We start from the raw sequence: 22136 nt of genomic DNA, 5'->3' as shown, positions 1-22136 counted from the left end.
ACTGTGATCTGCTTATTATCAAGGGCACCTCATTACATGAAGGTATTGTCCATAGCAGAGAATCCAAGTTCCAAAAAGTATTTTTCCAACGGCTGAAAATGAGATGAATTAACAAAACAAGCAGAACTCCCCCACTTTCCCCAGCACCGATCCTTCCGGTGATTGTTTACGTATCATGTGACCGCTGCAGCCAATCAGAGGGCTCAGTGGTCATGTGTTGTATTTCTGGCATATGTATTTTGCCAAATACAAGAACAGATTTAAGAAGATCTGTTTTAAAAAGTTTTGTATGTTTGGCCATTTGTTGAAGTCATAGCCATCACAGATTCCAAGTAGCAGTGGTGTGGTTCTAGTGGTTCACCGAGAGGGAAAAGAAGCACGTTTATCTTTCCTATTCGTAGGCAATGTACACATAATATAAGTCTGGAACGTGGCAGCCACTAACTGCAAAACCTCAACATCTGCCTTTATTAAGCATCTGTCGTAACTTATGTATTTGCAAGAACTCACAAAACTTCTCATATACAGTAAAATTCCTATAATCTGTCGTTAATGAAACTGTATGGGTGCTGAAAGATTAGATAGTCGTACAAAAAAAAAACAAAAAAAAAAAATAACTTACTTTTAAGGATAGAGAACATTCATTGAGAAAGCTCAAAATAAAATTCTGAATTCTCTACTATGATTTGTTTTTGCTTTTTTTTAAATCAAAGGAATTTCTTATTCCACTAATTCCTAATCCTTACACAGTTTTGTGAAATTCTCCATTCTATTGCAGTTCTTTTGCATGAAACGAGCTAGATTATCAGACTTTCTGGTAGGTAAAATTGCAGAATAAAGGAATTCCTTTGTGCTCAAATAATGACGGTTTACTCAAGATAGTGATCACTGAGCAAAAATAAAATACAATTTTCTTTAATTGTTCTCTTATTCAGCTGTATAGATAAAATAACATACAATTTGCCATATTTAAAAATATCTATCTAGGTAGCATCTATGCCATAATACAGTCACAAAAGTGCCTTTTACACCTGCCGATATTCGGCAGATGCAGCAAGTGCCGATCACCGAGACATCGTTGATTGGCGCTCGTTTGCTTCTGTCACACAGAGCTATGTATGGGGACGAGCGGTCGTTACTCTGATCGCTCGTCCCCATACGGTATTATCATGTCAGCAGCGCGTCTCCCTGTTTACACAGGGAGATTTTCTGCCGACAAAGATAATATTGTACTTTTTTAAAATGATACGATCAGCAGATGATCGAGGGTTTGCTCGTTCATCTGCTGATCGCTGCCCTTTTACATAGGGCAATAATCGGGAACGAGCGTTATATGAACGATTGCCTGCCGATAATCGCCCAGTGTAAAAGGGCCTTTAGTAACATACAATTCAAATCTCGAGAAACTATGTTATTCTGCAGAAGTTACTATGATGGGCGTTTCAAAGTCATACTGACATTGCTGTTCTGGAAATGTACTCCAAGCAGGAGTTCTTCCCCTTCATCCACTCTGAATGGCTCTTCTAACACGAAAGCTGCTTGTTTCCAATGTGACATGTCACTGGATGTGTCCAAATGAATATCTTCATCAAGGTGGAGGTGATACCAGAAGGGAATAGCAGTCACCTGTCCCGATTTACAGATTCTTACCTAGAGAAAAGCAGGACAAAGCTGTTCATGGTTTATACATTACAGCAGGTGTTCAGGGAGTATTAATATCGTTTGTTGTATCAGAACTCAATGGTCATTTTACCTACATTGCAATCTGAATATTTACATTGCTAGTAATATGACAAGAAAAATAAATAAACCTGATGGCTCAGTGGTTAGCAATGTTGACTTGCAGCACTGGGGTTCTGGATCTGACCCAAGGGCCATCAAGATGAATTAGGGAATGGCTAAACATAGAAAATGCAAGAAGCATCCCCTCCAAACAACTATAAGTAAGTCTTTATATAATCCATAGTGTCATCCAGCTAATCTGCGCAACACTGATGCATTCTTAGATAAACTTGTGATACCGGGGCTCATTATTGTGGTAAGTAGTTGAACCAAATATATTAAAAAGTGTAACAAAAGCAAAAGACCCCAAAAAATAGCTCAGAATGAAAATATGTGTCCCATATTGCAACATTCAGAGAGCCCCATCTATATAAACACAATTTGAGTAGGCATAAACCGCCCATACACAGATTAACGTTAGCGGATCTCATCGACAATCTAATATGTATGAGGACCTCCAGACATGGCACACATATGTGCTGCAGTGGTGTAACCGGTATTAGTATTAACAAGAGGCAAACAAGGGGTATTCTCATCTCAGACATTTATGGCATATCCTGTAGATATGCCATAAGTGTTCATTAGATGCGGGTCACACATCTGGGACCCGCACCAATCTCTAGAATGGGGTCTCCTAATCCTCACTGCTCTCCGGACGCTGACTGACAGGGTGGCCGGGAGTGCGGAAACAGATGAGTTACGCTGTTTCCGTATCTCCCATTACTATGGGCGTTACGGAAACAGCGTAGCTCAGCAGGTTTGCAAGTTTCCATACTCCCAGCCAACTCCTAACTCAGTGGCCCGGAGAGCAGCGATAGAAGGAACAGATAGGACTAGGGTTCCCCGTTCTAAAGATAGATGCGGGTCCCTATATGCCATAAATGTCCAAGATGAGAATACCACTTTAAGTTACGTAACAGTTATAAGACACAAACTACCGGTATATTTATTCATGGTTTCCAAAGCTCATGTTTTTGCGGTTTTGTTCTAATAATTGTATTTTTTTTAAAGATTTTACCCACTAAATCTGACAATATTAAAGTGGTTGTCCCACAATTATTACATTTCTCTGTTAGGTCACGCAAAACAAAAATTTTTCAATTAGAATCTTTTTAAGGTCGAAGTTCTGAGAGGGAATCAAAAGTACTCCAGAATGTAACATTGATATCTAGACACATATCAAACAGAGAAAAGTAATATTTAATTGTGGGTCATTTAATATAAATGATTGGAAGTGTTATGTACATTAGATTACAAAAGAGTACATTAAAATATGACAATCCACATTACCTTTACTTCAGTAGCGAAGCTAAAATGGTTTGTATATGGGTTCATTAAATCCAGCCTAAGCAGCTCTGTTGGATCACTTAAATGGACACAAGGCAGGGTGGAGATATTCAGGAAGACATGGACAGGCACCTGAAGGACATAGTTATGGGAACATCAGAATAAAGAACAATTCTGTATTTTTGTGAAGTAACAAAATAATCGTAAAATATGGTTTTCAAGTCCCCACCATTCATTTTCATTTATTTTAATTCTGGGCTCATGTGCAAGATTCCTTTTGTACCCTTTATAACAGGAGCGTTATGACAGCGAAGCTCCAGGAAACTGAAGTTCATCATGGCTTCATCTGCCAGCTCACCAGAAGGAACAGATTGTTTTTATGACAGCTTGTACTACATGTTCCTTATGCAGAATACAGGTTGCCATGAACAGACCATGGGCAACAGCATAGAAACAGGATTCAAAGCAGCCTTGCATACGTATTATTAATTCACTCCTGAACCGATCTAAACAGGAGCTGTATACAGATCAGACCCCCTAGTGGTGAGAACAGGCCACACATTTTCGAAGTAGAGCACCTAAAGCACAATTCAGGCCAGAAAAGCCTGCGAAATACTAAACTCTTCAGGAGGTGCTTCTTATTTCTGCTCACATGTTACAGCTGTAAAATAGGGCTATGTAACATCCTGTAGATAGGGTTACTATAATATATTTGGAGGTAACAATAACAAAAAAGGACATAAAAGTAGGTAAGTGCATTCAATTTTAAGTGCAGGCCAAGTAATGAAGAGGGGATGGTCCTAAATGATTAACAGGGCAAAAAACAGTATGCTAAGAGTTAAGATTCTCACTTACCAAATATGTTGAATCCACCAACATGAGGCAAAATCCCAAGACTATCACCAGGTCTTAATTTACCGTTCTAAAAATTTGCGTATTCAAGTGAAGTAAACTTTGTGTACGTAGCGCAGCCTGAATTTTACAGAGACTGCCTGATAACAAGAGTCAATATTAATGCCAAGCAACGAAATGCAAAACACCTCTGAACACAGTTAAACCAAGTTTATCCATCATACATCATTCATTGCTAGATTCATTAGATCTCTCAATGCCATTTGATATTAGATAAACATCTAGCCGTTTTTAAAAAAACGCTCACATAGTATCTGCCATTTCTACCTCTTGGGGTAAGGCATTCCATAGTTTAACTACTCTAACTGTAGCTTTCATTATAAAAAAAAAAAAACTCCCATCCCATTTAATAAGCTACTCGTCCGCCTTTGAACCCTCTCCAGTTCTCCTATAATTTTTTTTACAATGTGGAGTCCAAAACGGAATCCCATATTCAAGATGTGGCCTTACAAGAGATGTAAGGAATGGTAACATTACATTCGATTGATGTAAGTAATCTTTTTTATACACAAAATCATATTTGCTTTTGCAGCTGCTGCTTGACATTGAGTACTGCTACTTGGCTTATTTGTTACAAGAATACAGAGGTCCTTCTCTTGTTTAGTTATCCTCAGTTTTATTCAATTTAATGTATATGCATTAATACTATTACTATGGACTAGGTGCATTACTTTACATTTATTAACATTAAAATTAATCTGCCACGTTTTTGCCCATGCTGCCAGCTACATGATTTAATCGTTTTGATAATTGATTTGTATTTTGAACAGGTTACAGCTCACCTTGAACTGATTTATGCATGGTGCTATGTTAAAACCTAGGGTAGGTTCTGTGCCTTGAACAGCACTCTCTTGCATTAAAGTGTGGGATTCCACCAGCATGCCATATATTACCACACACTGGGGAAAGATCTTTCCTCCAGACTGAAGTAAGCACCTAGAACCAGAGAAATAAATACATGTTATATACAGGAGTACACCAATATACATTAACATCACCCACGTAAAACAGAGAATTAGCCTATGCAAAAGTACTGCTTTGTAAAAACATATGTGGTATGAACATACAAAACCGATGTGAAATATACGGTTAATAACATACAACATTAAACTTTTCAGTCCGATCAGAGAGCTTGAACATGTAATCATTTGATCACTTGCCCAATACACTGCAATACTTATAATGAATTTGGAAAGTCTTCAGGAACTTTTTTTTCACATTTTGTTATGTTGAGGCCTTGTGCTAAAATAAAAAATTCCACATTTTTCCCCATCATTCTGCACTCAATACCCCATAATGACAAAGTGAAAACAGAATGTTATTAATCTTTGCTAATTTATTGAAAAGAAAAAAACTAAAATATTGCATTGACATAAGAATTCGGATCATTTACTCAGTACTTAGTTGAAGCACCTTTGGCAGCGATAACAGCCGCCAGTCTTCTTGGGTATGATGCCACAAGGTTTGCACACCTAGAGTTGGGGATATTCTGCCATTCTTCTCTGCAGATCCTCTCAAGCTCTGCCAGGTTGGATGGGACCGTCAGTGGACAGCTATTTTCAGGTCTCTCCAGAGAGGTTCGATTGGGTTCAAGTCAGGGCTCTGGCTGGGCCGCTCAAGGACATTCAGAGTTGTCCCTAAGCCACTCCTGTGTCATCTTAGCTGTGTGCTTAGGGTCATTGTCAGAAGGTGAATCTTCAGCCCAGTCTGAGGTTTCCAGAGCACTCTGGATCAGGTTTTCATTAAGAATATCTCTGTGCTTTGCTCCATTCATCTTTCCCTCAACCCTGACCAGCCTCCCTGTCCCAGCTGCTGAAAAACACCCCCACAGAATGATGCTGCCACCACCATGCTTCACTGTAGGGATGGTATTGGGCAGGTGATGGGTGATGAGCAGTGCCTGGTTTTTCTCCAGACATGACGCTTAAAATTAAAGCCAAAAAGTTCAATCTTGGAATCATCAGACCACAGAATCTAATTTTTTTTTAGAGTCTGAGAGTCCTTTAGGTGCTTTTTGCAAAATCCAGACGGGCTTTCATGTGTCTTTTACGGAGAAGCTTCTCTCTGGCCACTCTGCCATAAATCCTAGATTGGTGGGTGCTGCAGTGATGGAAGAAACTTCCAGGTCACCTATCTGCCCACAGGCTCTTTGGAGCTCAGCCAGATTGACCATTGGGTTCATGGTCACCTCTCTTACCAAGGCCATTCTCCCCAGATTAGTTTGGTGGCATGGCCAGCTCTAGGAAGAGTCCTGGGTGTTCTAAATTTCTTCCATTTAAGTATTATGGAAGCTACTTTACTCTTGGGAACTTTCAGTGCAGCAGTCGTTTATTTGTACCTTTCTCCAGATCAGTGCCTCCACACAATCCTGTGAGAAACAGATGCCAGAGGCAAAGTAGCCCTATTTCCCAGCTACCATTAAAAAGGTTATATTTTGTAATCTTTATTGTGCTGAATTCAGCAAACAGACAAAACCAACATAAATGGTTACAATTTTTCAATGCATGGATCGGGTCAGCAACCATTGATGGTTGTTGCAGTGTGCACGTGTATTTGCCGTCTATGAATGAAGACGAGCAAGGTATAGAGACCGTTGATAACAGCAGCAGCCTCCTAAATAGTTAGATTGTTATGCCCAGTATACCAGCATGTATTAAAATTGAAAAAGAGACCCCCCCCCCCCCCGACATGTTTCGCTACGGATGCAGCGTCCTCAGGGGTTCATGGGGCTACACACAATCCTGTCTCTGAGCTCTACATGCAGTTCTTTCTTCATCATGGCTTGGTTTTTGCTCTGATATGCATTGTCAGCTGTGAGACCTTATATAGACAGGGGTGTGTCTTTCCAAATCATGTCCAATCAAATTAATTTACCACAGGTGGACTCCAATCAAGGTGCAGAAATATTTCAAAGATGATCTAGAGAAATGGGAGGCCCCAGAGCTAAATTTCAAGTGTCATAGCAAAGGGTCTTAATACTTATGTACTTGTGAAATTTTAGGTTTTCATTTTTAACCCCTTGATGACAGTCGATAAGCCTTTTCACGGCGGTCATTAGTGGGCTTTATTCTGATGTAATAGCCTTTTCACGGTGCTGAATCAGAATAAAGTAAACAGACCAGGGACCAGTTAAATCTCCCTTGTCTCAGCTACCAGAGGTAGCGGATAGCTGGGGAAACCCTGCTCGAACGTGTGAGATCGATATTAGTATCGATCTCACCCGTTTAACCCCTCGGATGCGGTGCTCAATAGCGGGCGCCGCATCTGATTTGTTTTGGAGAGAGGGAGGGAGCTCCCACTCATCCCACCGGCACCCGGCGATAAGATCGCCGAGTGTCTGTGTCTCCGATGGCAGCCTAATAAAGGCCCCCAGGTCTGCCTGTAGTGAATGCCTGCTAGGTCATGCCAGAGGCATGGCCAAGCAGATGCCTGTCCGTTTTAAACGGACAGGCAGTAATACACTGCAATACAAAAGTATTGCAGTGTATTATAAATGCGATTGGATGTTCCCATATTAAAGTCCCCTAGTGGGACTAGTAAAAAAGTAAAAAAAAAGTTGAATAAAAAAAAAGGGAAAAAAAAAAAAAAAAAAAAAAAAAAAGGGAAAAAAACACAAAAATGAAATACCCATTTTTTCCCCCTTACAAAATGCTTTACTATTAAAAAAAACCCACAATAAAGCAAAAAAGTTACACATATTTGGTATAGCCGCATCCGTAACGACCCCAACTATAAAGCGGTTATATTATTTAACCCGCACGGTGAACGCCGTAAAAAATAAAATAAAAAAAAAACTGAAAAATTGCTGTTTTCTGTTAATCCTGACGAAAAAAATGTCATAAAAAGTGATCAAAAAGTCGCATCTACTCTAAAATGGTACCAATAAAAACTACAAGTCGTCCCGCAAAAAAAGCCCTCATACAACTGCATCGGCGGAACAATAAAAAAAAGTTATGGCTCTTCAAATATGGAGACACAAAAACAAATAATTTTGAACAAAAGAAGTGTTTTTACTGTGTAAGTAGTAAAACATACAAAATCTATACAAATTTGGTATCTTTGCAATCGTAACAACCCGCTGAATAAACTTATTGTGTTATTTATACCACACGGTAAACTACGTAGATTTAGGGCGCAAAAAAAGTGACGAAATTTCAGGTTTTCTATTAACCCCCCAAAAAAAAAAAAAATTATAAAAGTTAATGAATAAATTCTATGTACCCCAAAATGGTGCTATTAAAAAGTACAACTTGTCTCGCAAAAAACAAGACCTTATACCGCTATGTCGACACAAAAATAAAAAAAAGTTATACTTCTTCGAATTTGACGATGGAAAAACGTAAAAAATGGCTTGGTCATTAGGGCCCAGAATGCAAGCAGGGGGAAGGGGTTAATAAACTTGCGAAAATTTCTAAAATTCTGTTTTCACTTTGTCATTATAAGGTATTGAGTACAGAATGATGGGGAAAAAACTTGAATTTTTTTTTTATTTGATTTTAGCACAAGGCCTCAACATAACAAAATGTGAAAAAAGTGAAAGGGTCTGAAGACACTCCTAATGCACTGTATGTGTTGCATTGTATTGTGCTTTTAGCATTCTTAGATTAAACCCTGCCTCTGGCGGAGCTCAATAGGAGCACTAACATGGCAGACCAAGGGCCTTCATTAGGCCCCTGGCTGCCATGACAACCCATCAACATTCCACAATCGTGTTGCGGGGGAGGGGGGCAATGGGGTGACAGAGGGCCCTGTTTGTATACCGGCTTATATTGACCACGGCATCTAAGTGGATAAACGACCATGTTAGAAGTTCTCTGCACCTGGTCTTTAGAGCAGGGTGTCAGCTGTAATATATAGCCGACACCTGCTGTGAATGAAGCAGGCTGAGCTCCTGAGCCTGCTTCACACTTCCCTCCCCGTGACTATGATGTACACGTACGTGTAATTGATGGGAATTGCTTAATCCTCATATCAAAAGTTATGCAGTTTTAGAATACATTTTGTGTTCCAATTCCTCGCAAGATCTTTGCTTGCAGTCAGTGAATAGGAACATCCTTGTTTACATTCCAAACCTTAAAAGTTCCCTGATTTTGCGGTCGACGTATTTAGCTCAGAGAATTGCATAGACTGAATACAATTGTAGTAAACTCTCAGCTAAAGGAAGCGTTAGGTCTGTACAGATGTTCAGCCTCTGGATGTAAGTATATACTTTGCCCATTTAGTGACAAACTTAAATCTTGCTGAACTTTTCATTGCAGAGGGATTTAGTTTTATTTCCATAAAAAAGTAGAAAATGCCTTTAACCCCTTAAGGACCTCCCACCATCTTTTGACAGCAGGCTGTGCAAGTGCTTGGTCTACAGTGACGTCTTTTGGCGTCGCTGTAGAAGAGGCTGATGAGCGCTCATCCTCTAAGCAGGAGCTGTAACTAACTGAACGCAGCTGGGATCAGAAAACATTAAGACCCCTCCTGGTTAACCCTTTGATCGCCGCGGTCAGAGTCTGCGGAATGATCAAAGAGGACTCCCCTCTTCGATCGCGTCACCGGCAACGTGATCGAAGACTGGGGAATCCGTCTGCAGTCAGCCCTGGGGACCTCCAAAGGACCCCAGGGCTGTCTGCTCAGTATGCCTGCTGTTAGGGCACACTATGTGCTGCCCTAACAGCAGCCTCTGTCAAAGTGACAGAGTTTAATGTAGTAATATACAAAAGTATGCTAATACATTACAAGTAAAAAATAAAAGTTATAAATAGTTATCCCTTAATGGGATTAAAAAAATAAATAAATAAAACATATGTGCAAAAAAAAGTCATTATTTTGCATAAAATACATTTTATTGCCTATGCATTACATAAAAACAAAAAAAAAAACTACACTTATTAGGTATCTACACAACTGTAATAACCTGAAGAATTAATTTGACAGGTTATTTAGCGTGAAATTTGAACAAAATGAAAAATAAATGGCATAAAAATGTTTTATATAACTTGCGCAGCAATTTTTTTTTCTACCCCCAAACCACGCAGAAAAAAAAATAATTATTCTCCAGCATAAAACAAGGCCTCATAAAGCCACATCAATGGAAAAATAAGAAAAAATTATGGCTGCTGAAAGGCAGAGAGGCAAAAACGGAAAACTTAGCTGGTTATTAAGGCCTTTTCAGGTCTGGTCATTAAGGAGTTAAACCACCTATTATATGGTTTCTGTGATCAGACTACACTGACAACATTCCTGCATCCAGTATTTAACACCAGGTTCACATAGGCTCGTCAGATCGGACAGTGAGAATAGCGCAGCATGCAGCGCTATTTTTGTTAGCAATACAACGGAACCCCCAATAGACTCCATTATAAGTCAACGAGATCCATCGTACGATGAATCCGGCAGAGTGTCGTGGCTTCCATTATGAACGGTAGCCATAATGCGTATGTGTACAGAACCTGACACTAGTAAAATACATAACCGATGCGATCGGTGCTTCAGTTACACGTTCCGTACGCTGAAACAGTTTCACCATAGAATTTTAATGCCAGTGTGAATATCTCATGTAAGAGCATGAAGACCGCACAATTACACACTTGGAAAAGCTCTGACGCCATAGAGTTGCTAAAGATTATTTTTAACCTTTTTTGAAATCTATCGGTTTCTTCTCATGCAACCCAATTCAAGCACCCTAAGGCTGGGTTCACACGACCTATTTTCAGGCGTAATGGAGGCGTTTTACGCCTCGAATTACGCCTGAAAACACGGCTCCAAAACGTCGGCAAACATCTGCCCATTCATTTCAATAGGTTTGCCGACGTACTGTGCCGACGACCTGTAATTTTACGCGTCGCTGTCAAAAGACAGTGCGTAAACTTACAGCCTCGTCAAAGAAGTGCAGGACACTTCTTGGGACGTAATTGGAGCAGTTTTTCCATTGACTCCAATGAAGAACAGCTCCAAATTACGTCCGTAAAAGACGCCTCGCAAAACGCCAGTACATGCATTTACGTCTGAAATTACGGAGCGGTTTTCTCCTGAAAACAGCTCCGTAATTTCAGACGTAAATGCAGTTATCGTGTGCACATACCCTCAGATGTGGTCTCCCAGATTTTACTCCCGAGTTATACAGCAATGCATAACCATGTTTTCTGGTTCTGCAGACATACGGATATGTGGCTTTCAGGAGTCTGGGAAAGGTGGGTGACAATTCCTATTTGAGCTGTAAAAGGGTTTTACGTCAATTTTAGGCATATTTATGCTGACACTGTATAATATAGTCTGTGTAAATATTTTATTAGCTACAGATTATGGGTGCTGGGAGGGAGCAGACTGCTAGTCCTAGAGAGTGGTGGCAGAGACTAGCCTGCTTACATTGAACTCTATGGACTTGCCATCCTACATTAGTAGCGCCAGCTACTATTAGCGATAAATGGATTACAGAGATTACGGATCCTCTTTCACAAAACATGCTCTGAAGTATTATACATTTTCTTTTTATTTGTTCAATTGATTAAAAAAAAAAAAAAAAAGGTGCTAGAATTAAACTCGGATATGAATTTCGTTTTTTTTTAAAAAAAATAAAGAAACCAAAGAGCAACGTAATCGCTCATTTACCTTGCGATCGCACATTTCTCCATCACCTCCTGTCTGATCAGACCACAAGGCTCAATCACATCTAGAACAATGATGCTCCACAACTTGTCAGACTTGGGCCGCTGTAAAACATCATCATTGGCTTCCAGCTGGTTCAGCCAGAATTCCAGACTTGGTTTTGAGACGCCATTCCTTTCTGATAACCTCTGTAGGGCGGCACAGTGTTGCTCCTCTTCTACGGAGCTATAGGATTTCACTTTCCCGAGCTGCGCAGCAATCAGAGGTAAAATAGAGAATCCTTCAGAGACATCCAGTATGTACAGAGGGTCGGAGGAACGTTCTTCAGGAGCTGCCGCATCATTTTCATGCCTGAATGTGCCGTTCTCTCTGGGTGCCAGGGAAGATAGGACTTTACTAAAAGCATTCTTGAAGCTCTCGTGGTAAATAACATTGTTTAGCAAGGCTATCTCGCTGGGCTCCAGAATGCACATTTCCCGCCCAGCGCCCTTCTGATGGGTGGTGTGAAGACTGGCCAAGGCATCGCACAAGTCTACCTCATTCTCCAATGACATGTCATCTGAAGACATACCGCTGTCCACTTCTCCAGCTCGAATAACGGTGACTAGATCTAATCTTAAATAACAGTCAGGACAGTATACATCCAGTACTACTGTATCTCCGCAGTTGACAATATAACCATCAGCTGTGGAGAAAAACAAAAGACAACATATATAGAATTACCTTTGTTATATGAATAACTCAAGCTACTCAACTTTTTATGTAGACTGCCGCTGTATAAACTGTCAAATGCTATTCAATTATTTTGCACTGGTCCTGAGTTACAGCTAGTTCAGAGCTGCATTTATAATTCTGCTGGTCAATTTGGAAACATACAACAAGCTCATTGACCAACACACGAATAGCTTAGAGTTACAATAATGCAGTGAGAACGTTTTTTTTTTTCCCTACATTACTTCCCAGAATGCAAATCCCCAAAGCAAGCCCTGTGAAGAAATGTCCGCGCTAAAGCCTGCATAACTACATAATACAGGTTGTACACTATAGACGATACGATGTATTTGCAAAGTTACTTAAAATATATGCAGATTAATTCTATACCTAAAATTATTTTTAAAGAAGACATCCATGAAGAAAACTAAAACTATACAGCAAATTATTGTATTAGGAAAATATAGCACTCGAAGTGAAACTTTAATTTTGCGTGGATGGGCTATATTGGCAGAAGGCTTATTCTATACATATGACCACCCCTATGCTGCTGGCAGAGGAAAACCATAAATTGTTTTTCAGTTTTCATTATCCTTGGTCTGCCAGAATCCACAGAAATCTGATACCTTCAATACCGAGCAAAAACGTACTATAAAATTACGTAAGAAAGATCTAACACTTCTAACCCATTGTAAAGCTGGCCATACACATAAGATAGCTTTGAGATGAAAGAATATTTGGCCAGCAAAAATTTTCTCTGACCCCCGCCCCTTTAGCTTGCCCTTTTAGGCTTTATTCACATGCCCGGGTGTCACGTGACCGCAGTTTTTCACGGCCGATTTGACACCTGTGCGGGACTTGTTTTCTCGGATCCCTCATAGACTTGAGTCTATTGAGGGATTCGGGAAAACCCGCACAAATAGGACATGTCCTATTTTTCCCCAGGCCGTTTACACGGTCCGTTAGAAAAACAGGCGTGTGAAAAGCCCCATAGCCATGCATTGATTTTAATGCCGTTAAAAAATATCCATCACCCGGCCGATTACCCGTCATGTGAATAAGGTCTTAGTGAGATAAGCTGCTCCCAGACACGGACACTGTTTATCCCTCTGAATAAGGCCAGATTCACACGAACGAGTGCAAACTCAGACGTGAAAAACTACTGTTTTTCCCATCTGAGTTGCAGCCGTGTGGGTCCCGTTATCACGGATCCCCATAGACTTGAGTCTATCGAGGGATCCGTGATAACGGAAGAAAACAGGACAGGTTCTATTTTTCAACAGACCCTTCTCATGGTCCGTTGATTTAACGGCCGTCACACGGGCGTATTCTACGTTCGTGTGAATAAGCCCTAACAAAGAGTCAGATGGGTTGAAGTCCAACCTGACCGACTCCTGTTCCCTCCCATGTATGGTTAACTTCCGTGTGCCATTCGTAGGGATGGTGTGGTTAACCATTTTATGTTCAAATTTAAAAGGACAGGCATTATTTGGAATGAAAGTAATCAGTCATTCACCAGGGAGATTTTGGATAGGGAATACAGCTTGTTCCCAGCACGTCTCTTCACTGGGTCCGGTTGACAGATTGTGTTCATTATCCAGGTGTAGGACAAACCAAGTTATAAAACAATCAAGCTGTCCTTGTTCTTGGACCTGAACGGAGATCCTGTAGGACTTTCCAGAGGCAATGCTTTCCAAATCCTAGCATTAAAACAAAAGGCGGCATTTGCAGAATTAGATTTATATTGTAATGTACTTTTCATCAGACCATAAAAATCACTCTTTTTACCACGGTTATATACGGAGCAAACTGTCCAGTACTGGTTGCAATATTGCAGAATACTCAGGTCCCTATCCTACCGTGTATATGGAAATGTGCAAATTAAAGGGCACATGAATGTTTATTTTAAAGTTGACAACTCAAAATGTGTAGTTCCCCTAACAACTTGATTATCTACGTAGGCACTGATCAAATGTACAAGAGATCAAATCATTGTATAATATAGTAAATGGCTACATTAAAGTGGACTTCTCAGCCATATCATGCTGTGGTGGCATTCTAAAGTTGATGAGGTGCTTGCCTTATTTGAGATATAGTTTAAAAAAAAAAAAAGCCAGGAAACCATATAAAAACTGGAGGAAATACTCTGCACATATGTGAGCTGAAAGCCCTGCTTATTTATGGGCTAGGAACGTCCACCACCCACCAGGCTTTGAGTGACATAAATCTCCTTTTTCATGTTAATACAGAGAAGCGGCCATGGAGCTCATAAGAAAGAAGTATAGTGCCAAAAAAGATATAATTTTAATATTAACTATGTTACTAGGACTTTCTTAATAAGACTCAGTCAGTAAGAGTCCAGATTATCAGGCAGTTCTGTCGTGAAAGCAAAAGCCAAATTACCAGACTAAATGTAATAAATAAATACAAGAAATAGAACAGTTTCACTGATATTTCATGTTATGTGAGATTACAGAATAAGGCCCCATGCACACGACCGTAAAACCGCAGACCGTACCACAGTCCGCAGTTTTACGGACCCATTCGGTTCTATTGGTTGCGGACACCTTTCCGTAGCGCTACGGATGGGTGTCCGTGCCATAGAACCGTGTCAGGAATTATGGAGCATGTCCTATTTTTGTATTCTACGGGCCGTGCTCCTATACTTTGTATGGGAGCACGGCCCGAATATACGGGCGGCCGTCAGCAGCTGGCCATGCCCGCAATCCTGGGCTGTGATTACGGGCACGGTCGTGTGCATAGGGCCTTCCACTAGTTTATCAGGCACAAGTATATCCCGCTGTTCAACATTTAACAAAATCCAGCAATAATGTTTACCTGCAGGCTATTGAAGTCTACGGTCAGTGCCAAGAAGGGCTGGCTCAGTGCTTTATAACCCCCGGGCACTCTGCTCATCTTTTCTGTAGCGTACGGCTCATTCATATCATTCGTTTTGTGACTGCAACGTACAGGACTGGAAAACTGCATAGCTTCTTCTAGGTTTACACCGGCAACTTCATTCACAAACACTCTGGGAAAAATAAATTGTGGTGAAAGGTACATTAGGGACACTAAAATGAACCATAAAGTAGAAATTAAAATGTAGGTTCATGGCTGTCAAAAAAAAAAGTTATAGTATAGATGTAAAAAAATAAAAAAAAAGAGTTAAAATGTACATTTTCGTTTTGGCTGCAATCTAAGCCATCTCCCAACAATTTTCATATAGGAAATAAAAGAGTGAGTTGAAGCATGGCAACCCCATTCCTTATCACTTCTAAATTAACAATACAGTCACTGAGGAGAGATCTAAAGCTGGCCATACATACACACACACACGAGAGAAAAGTCAGCCGAAAATTTTGGCCATGGTGGGCCAAAACTACGTGGGTATGGAATGATCGTCCGAATTATTTTACTTGTAATGTATTAGCTACTCCTGTATGCCAATACATCATACTGTGTCACTATGACACAGGTTGCTGTTAGGGCACACTATGTGCTGCCCTAACAGCAGGCAAACCGAGCAGACAGCCCTGGGGTCCTTTGTAGGTCCCAAGGGCTGACTGCAGAGGGATTCCCCGATGTTTTAACATGTCACCGGGTTTCCGATGATGAGATCAAAGCAGGGAGTTCCCTTTGATCTTGCCGCGGTCACAGACGGCGGCAATTACATTACATAGTATTACATATTACATAGTTAGTACGGCTGAAAAAAGACACATGTCCATCAAGTTCAACCAAGGGAAGGGAAAAGGGAAGGAAAAATTTCTACACATAGGAGCTAATATTTTTTTGTTCTAGGAAATTATCTAACCCTTTTTTAAAGCCATCTACTGTCCCTGCTGTGACCAGCTCCTGCGGTGACTATTCCATAGATTCACAGTTCTCACAGTAAAGAAGCCTTGTCGCCTCTGCAGCTTGAACCTTTTTTTCTCCAGACGGAGGGAGTGCCCCCTTGTTTTTTGAGGGGGTTTTACAAGGAACAGGATTTCACCATATTTTTTGTATGTGCCATTAATATATTTATATAAGTTAATCATGTCCCCCCTTAGTCGTCTTTTTTCAAGGCTAAATAGGTTTAATTCTTTCAATCTTTCCTCATAACTTAAATTCTCCATGCCCCTAATTAGCTTCGTTGCTCTTCTTTGTATTTTTTCCAACTCCAGGGCATCCTTTCTATGAACTGGAGCCCAGAACTGAACTGCATATTCTAGATGAGGCCTCACTAATGCTTTGTAAAGTGGCATTATTACATCCCTGTCCCGCGAGTCCATGCCTCTTTTAATACACGACAATATCCTGCTGGCCGTTGAAGCAGCTGATTGACACTGCATGCTGTTATTGAGTTTATGATTTACAAGAACACCCAGATCCTTCTCAACAAGTGAATCCGCCAGTGTAGCGCCCCCTAGGACATATGATGCATGCAGGTTGTTGGTACCAAGATGCATAACTTTACATTTATCTACATTAAACTTCATTTGCCAAGTGGACGCCCAAACACTTAGCAATCAAAGGGTTAAACAGCTGGGGTCCGAATGTTTTCAGTTTTTGTGTTCAGGAGGCTGCTGTAAGATCAGGAGCTGTAAATTACAGCTCCTGCTTAGAGGATGAGCTCACAGGATCACTCATCAGCCTCTTCTACAGCGACGCCAAAAGACGTCGCTGTAGACTAAGGACATGCACCGTCTGCCGTCAAAAGACAGTGGGCGGTCGTTAAGGTGTTAAAGTAACCGTATTTTTGCCATTTAGGACAATGGAGGCTGAAATAGGAATCAGTCTTTAAGGGTATGTGCAGAACGCCTACAAACATCTGCCCATCGATTTCAATGGGAAATACGGCGTTCTATTCCGACAGGGCGTTTTTTTACGCCTCGTTTTCCAAAAACAGCAAGTAAAAAGACGCCCACGAAAAAGAAGTGCATGTCACTTGTTGGGACGTTTTTGGAGCCGTTTTTCAATGACGCTATAGAAAAACAGCTCCACAAACGGCCGTGAAAAACGCTGCGAAAATCGCGAGTGGCTTAAAAAACATCTGAAAATCAGGAGCCGTTTTCACTTGAAAACAGCTCTGTATTTTCAGATGTTTTTGAATTTGTGTGTGCACATACCCTTAGCCTCCATTCCATCAGAGAATCCCTATTAGCCATTCAGGTTATTATCAGAATATTCCATCGACTCAAGAAAGTTATTCCAATATATCCTTATTTAACAAGAGGTTCTTCAGCAGCTAGTTTTGTGCCCCAGCTGCTGCAGAACATAAAAATAATGCTGTGGTTTTCGATTTTCACAAAATTCCTCAGTGATCGGTCCCCCTAATATTATCACTCTCTTAGATATTAGAACACATTATTTGTCAAACGCTTAAAATCAAGAAAAACATGTTTTAAGGTAACACACATTCCCACTCACCTGTGATGCCTGCGGATCTCTGGACAGTCCACAATCATGCCATACACGCCAGCACCTGCAGGTATGACCTGTCCGTACACATCACAATTGCCATCTTTGGGCTGAGAAAGGAAACCAATTCATATTAAGAGCATGAGATCACATGGAACAAAAACGATATATTTTTATTTTTTTTGCTAACCTTCGGCTCAAGAAGCAAGTATTTCCAGGCATGAATAAGCGTTTCCACAATACCTTCACCAAACAAACCAGCATCTACAGTCTCTGTGACAACTAGCGAAACCCTGGACAGAAAAATACACAAAAATTATAAAAAAAATATTACCCAGTGGTCCACTACTACTCTAGTACGCTACGGCAACCTTCTCTTGTAATAGACGACTTCTATTTTTGTAGATTTATTTTATAGTTTCCCCCAGTAAAAAAAATAAAATGTCTTTAGTCCATCTTTCCATCTTCTCGCCAGTCTATCTGGAATGTCAGGGGCAGCTGCCTTTCCTTTACAAGCCAACCACCTGCTGCCACTTTTCTGCTCTACTGCGTCCGGACCTTTCTTACCCACTTTACAATGAAACTTTCAATTGTACGTGAAATGTTCTCCAACCCTGAAGAATGGGCCACGGAAACTTTTGCTAATATACATGTTTATTACATACTTTTCAGGTATGTGTTCAGGGACCCGAACATCGTGGGACTTCATGTGTAGAAGCTTGATCTGGTCTTCCATGTGATTTGCTGCCACCACCTCACAAGCCAGGTCGAACATGGTCTTAGAGAGTTCACAGGCATAAACATGAGCGGCACCTGCACATTTTGCAAACATGCTAGAAAACCATATAAAAAGGTACATTATTATAGTGTGGGCACAGATGTTGGCATGAGGTAGGCAATGCACAAAGGTCCTATTTAATATCCTTTAGAACAGTAAATTGGGGTCATGCTCTGGACATACCTTAGTATCCCGGTGCCAGTTCCAATATCCAACACAGTTTTGCAGCCAGCATGTACTGCATTTTCAATGGCTTTCTGATACATTCGATTCCTCTTGACATCATTCAGCATAACAAAATGCCAGCGTTCCACAAGCCAATTTGCTACACGGTAGAAATTTTCCTTGGCATCAGCTGAGTTTGGGTTCAATTTCACAGCTTTGTAGAAATAACCGGCTGCTTCATCCCGAAACCCCAATCTATGACACACAGAGAAAATGCCTATGGATGACTACACTATAATAAGAACGGCCTTTCTTCTTATAATGTGTTTAACAAATCACAAAACAATCTGCCAGGTATCAGGAGATGAATTATAAACCGCTGACACAATGGAATCGGGATCGCATGGTGTAAAGCATAATATTCCCTATGGAATAGAGGTGTGGAGAGGAGGATGGCACAATTCTACACGTCCTTTGGTACGGTCATCTCATCACCGCCATTTGGCAGGAGGTCTACTCCATTGCCTCAAGGGTCACTGGCTGGCCCCTGCCATGTGAGTTGGGGCTCTTCCTTTTTCATCACAGCAATAGTCCCCCTTCAGAAATATAAACGATCAATTCTGAGCTATTTACTCAACGCAGTTAAAGCATGCGTGCCGGCCCTCTGGAAAACCCCGACTTCGCCAACTATCTCCCACTGGTTCGCTTGTGTTAACCAGATCATGGGAACGATCCCCATGACCGAGTTCTGGAGGAAAAATGCCTTCACAGTAGGCAAGGCATGGTTCCTAACACCCCCACCCTTTTTATTTTCTCTTCTGTCGGCTACTGACCGATCCTTCATGATTATATTACTCAAGCGTATCTCCTTTTCTGAAAAATTTCTTACTGGTTGTGTTTAAAAAAAAAAACTAAAATAAAAAAAATATCAAATTATAGAAAAGTCAACAATTTTCTAACTTCCATCTTTCAGGTACATAACCAAAAAATGTAAAAAGCATCACATATGATGTTATTATAAACCTGTACTAAACCTATATTGAATGCATCCAGTTGCATGTACTTGTCTGAGAGTTTTCCCATGACGTAATGCATCTTACCTGAAGAGCTGTTCTCCCATACTGTTACAGATAATATCATCATTTGGGAAGAGTTCAAGGGCTTGTTCATAACAATTAAACAAGTCTTGACTACGGTTTAAAGCATATAGCTCTTCCGCCCATTTGAAAAGGGAATACTGGAAAGTCTCCTATAAAATATAAGAGAAATAATCAATATAGTTAGGTCCAGAATTATTCGGACAGTGACAAGTTTTGGCATTTTAGCTGTTTACCATACATATTAAATATACAGTTATGAGGGGGGGAGGGGGGGGGGGGGGGAATGTTGCGAGCGGCACAGGCAGTGGGCTCCTGATGACGTGCCTGTGTTGCTCGCGCCGCTGGTGAGGAATCAGGACCGCGCTGCAGTGTAGTGACAGACCAGCCCCAGGCAGGTATTAGTTAGAGCAGAGCAAAAGCTTGAAATAAAGGCACTAGAGTAGGCACTAGTATTTTTTGCAGCCAGCATTGAGGAACATTGGGGTTAATGTGACCCACATTAACCCCAATGTTGCCATTATGTGAGGGAAATGATGAAGTCACTTATTACTAATGTGACATACTGGCTACCAATGTGACATACTGGCTACCAATGTGACATACTGGCTACCAATGTGACATACTGGCTACCAATGTGACATACTGGCTACCAATGTGACATACTGGCTACCAATGTGACATACTGGCTACTAATGTGACATACTAGTTTCTAATGTGACATACTGGTTACCATTACCAATGTGACATACTGGTTACCAATGTGACATACTGGTTACCAATGTGACATACTGGATACCAATGTGGCATACTGGATACCAATGTGGCATACTGGTTACCAATGTGACATACTGGATACCAATGTGACATACTGGATACCAATGTGACATACTGGATACCAATGTGGCATACTGGTTACCAATGTGACATACTGGTTACCAATGTGACATACTGGCTACCAATGTGGCATACTGGCTACCAATGTGACATACTGGTTACCAATGTGACATACTGGCTACCAATGTGACATACTGGCTACTAATGTGACATACTGGTTACCAATGTGACATACTGGCTACCAATGTGACATACTGGCTACTAATGTGACATACTGGCTACCAATGTGACATACTGGCTACTAATGTGACATACTGGTTACCAATGTGACATACTGGTTACCAATGTGACATACTCGTGTGCTGCTCGTCAATACACTATTATTTTCCGTCTGGTACCTTAAAGTCTTTCTTCAGCTCAGCAGCGAGACTGAGCACCAGCAAGTAGTGGGCATAAGCAGTCCCATAGTCCTGATCCCGCAGGCACTGCTCAGCGCTCAGCACGGACCGAGAAATCAAGTCCCTCCTGCTGGCAGCCTGTCCCGCCTTGCGTCCTTTGCGATCTTTTCTTCTTCCAGCTCCATTAACTTCTGCCATGATGACCGGTCAGTCAACAGCCGACATGTGCTGCCATCACCGCAATGTCAATTACATACAAGCCCTGTGTAATATGGAGCAGGGAACTAGTCACAATGATAATGTGGAGCCTCAGATGGAACGCAAGACCCGGGCGCCGGAATATGACGTTGTGATCACTGATTGGATAAAGCCTGAAGAGAAGGGGAGGTCGCTGATCTATGACGGAGACTGGTCTTGCCTGCCTGCAGTGAAAGCCTTTATGGAAACGTTCATTTTTTTTTCTTTTTCCTCTAAACACTAGTCTATTATAGTTATATCGTATGGGAAGGACACTGAAGAGTACACTATCACATATGTATGAGGTATAGCTTCATACCTACAATATTTTTTGTTATGAACAAAACTTTCTGAGCAGGATGTAAGAAAGCTAAACATACACAAAGAAGGGAAAGCTGCAGCATGTACTACGGTCAACAGTCAACCAAAAAGGGTCATTTATATAGGAAGAATTGAGTAAAGAAAGAGGATGGGTGGGGGAGGGTGTTGTGAAGTGTCGGAGACGTGGTCTTCGAGCAGTAGAGAGGCGTTCCTGTAATATGTCGGGTATCATTTAGGGTATGTTCACACGAGGTCATTACGTCCGTAATTGACGGACGTATTTCGGCCGCAAGTACCGAACCAAACAGTGCAGGGAGCCGGGCCCCTAGCATCATAGTTATGTACGACGCTAGGAGTCCCTGCCTCGCTGCCGGACAACTGTCCCGTACTGTAATCATGTTTTCAGTACGGGACAGTAGTTCCACGGAGAGGCAGGGACTCCTAGCGTCGTACATCACTATGATGCTAGGAGCCCGGCTCCCTGCAGTGTGTTCGGTCTGGGACTTGCGGACGAAATACGTCCGTCAATTACGGACGTAATGACCTCGTGTGAACATACCCTTATTGTTGTGAAGGCCCTCACGTCAGCCCTGTAGATGTCAGTGGAGGTAA

At 41.2% G+C, this 22136-nt stretch overlaps 1 protein-coding gene across 2 annotated transcripts; it reads right to left on the bottom strand.

Moving 5' to 3' along the window:
* Nucleotides 1–899: 899 nt before the first annotated feature.
* On the bottom strand, nt 900–21291 carry PRMT9 (protein arginine methyltransferase 9). 2 transcript variants are annotated; one of them, XM_075860373.1, is made up of 12 exons: nt 20967–21291; nt 19735–19883; nt 18653–18889; nt 18357–18524; nt 17882–17984; nt 17701–17801; nt 15127–15319; nt 13805–13988; nt 11581–12262; nt 4764–4917; nt 3073–3201; nt 900–1650 (listed from the first exon to the last, which is right to left on the bottom strand). In XM_075860373.1, exons 1-12 carry the CDS (start codon nt 21162–21164, stop codon nt 1429–1431), a joined length of 2520 nt encoding a protein of 839 aa, XP_075716488.1. In that variant the 5' UTR covers nt 21165–21291; the 3' UTR covers nt 900–1428. The 2 variants fall into 2 exon arrangements, with proteins under 2 accessions (XP_075716488.1, XP_075716489.1); XM_075860374.1 differs by lacking the exons at nt 900–1650; nt 3073–3201 and adding an exon at nt 3929–4061.
* Nucleotides 21292–22136: the final 845 nt, after the last annotated feature.

The sequence above is a fragment of the Rhinoderma darwinii genome, chromosome 1 (assembly GCF_050947455.1).
Source record: "Rhinoderma darwinii isolate aRhiDar2 chromosome 1, aRhiDar2.hap1, whole genome shotgun sequence".
Lineage (NCBI taxonomy): Eukaryota > Metazoa > Chordata > Amphibia > Anura > Rhinodermatidae > Rhinoderma > Rhinoderma darwinii.
This window is presented reverse-complemented; position numbering and strand designations above follow the sequence as displayed.

Bases quoted from the DNA above. Each gene is read 5' to 3' on its own strand.
- PRMT9 (XM_075860373.1), bottom strand. From the start codon at position 21,164: ATGGCAGAAGTTAATGGAGCTGGAAGAAGAAAAGATCGCAAAGGACGC. The intron at 18,890-19,734 runs GTAAGATGCATT...TGTGTGTCATAG, and splicing joins ATGGGAGAACAGCTCTTCAG to ATTGGGGTTTCGGGATGAAG. The intron at 4,918-11,580 runs GTAAATGAGCGA...CTCTGGTTCTAG, and splicing joins GAGAAATGTGCGATCGCAAG to GTGCTTACTTCAGTCTGGAG.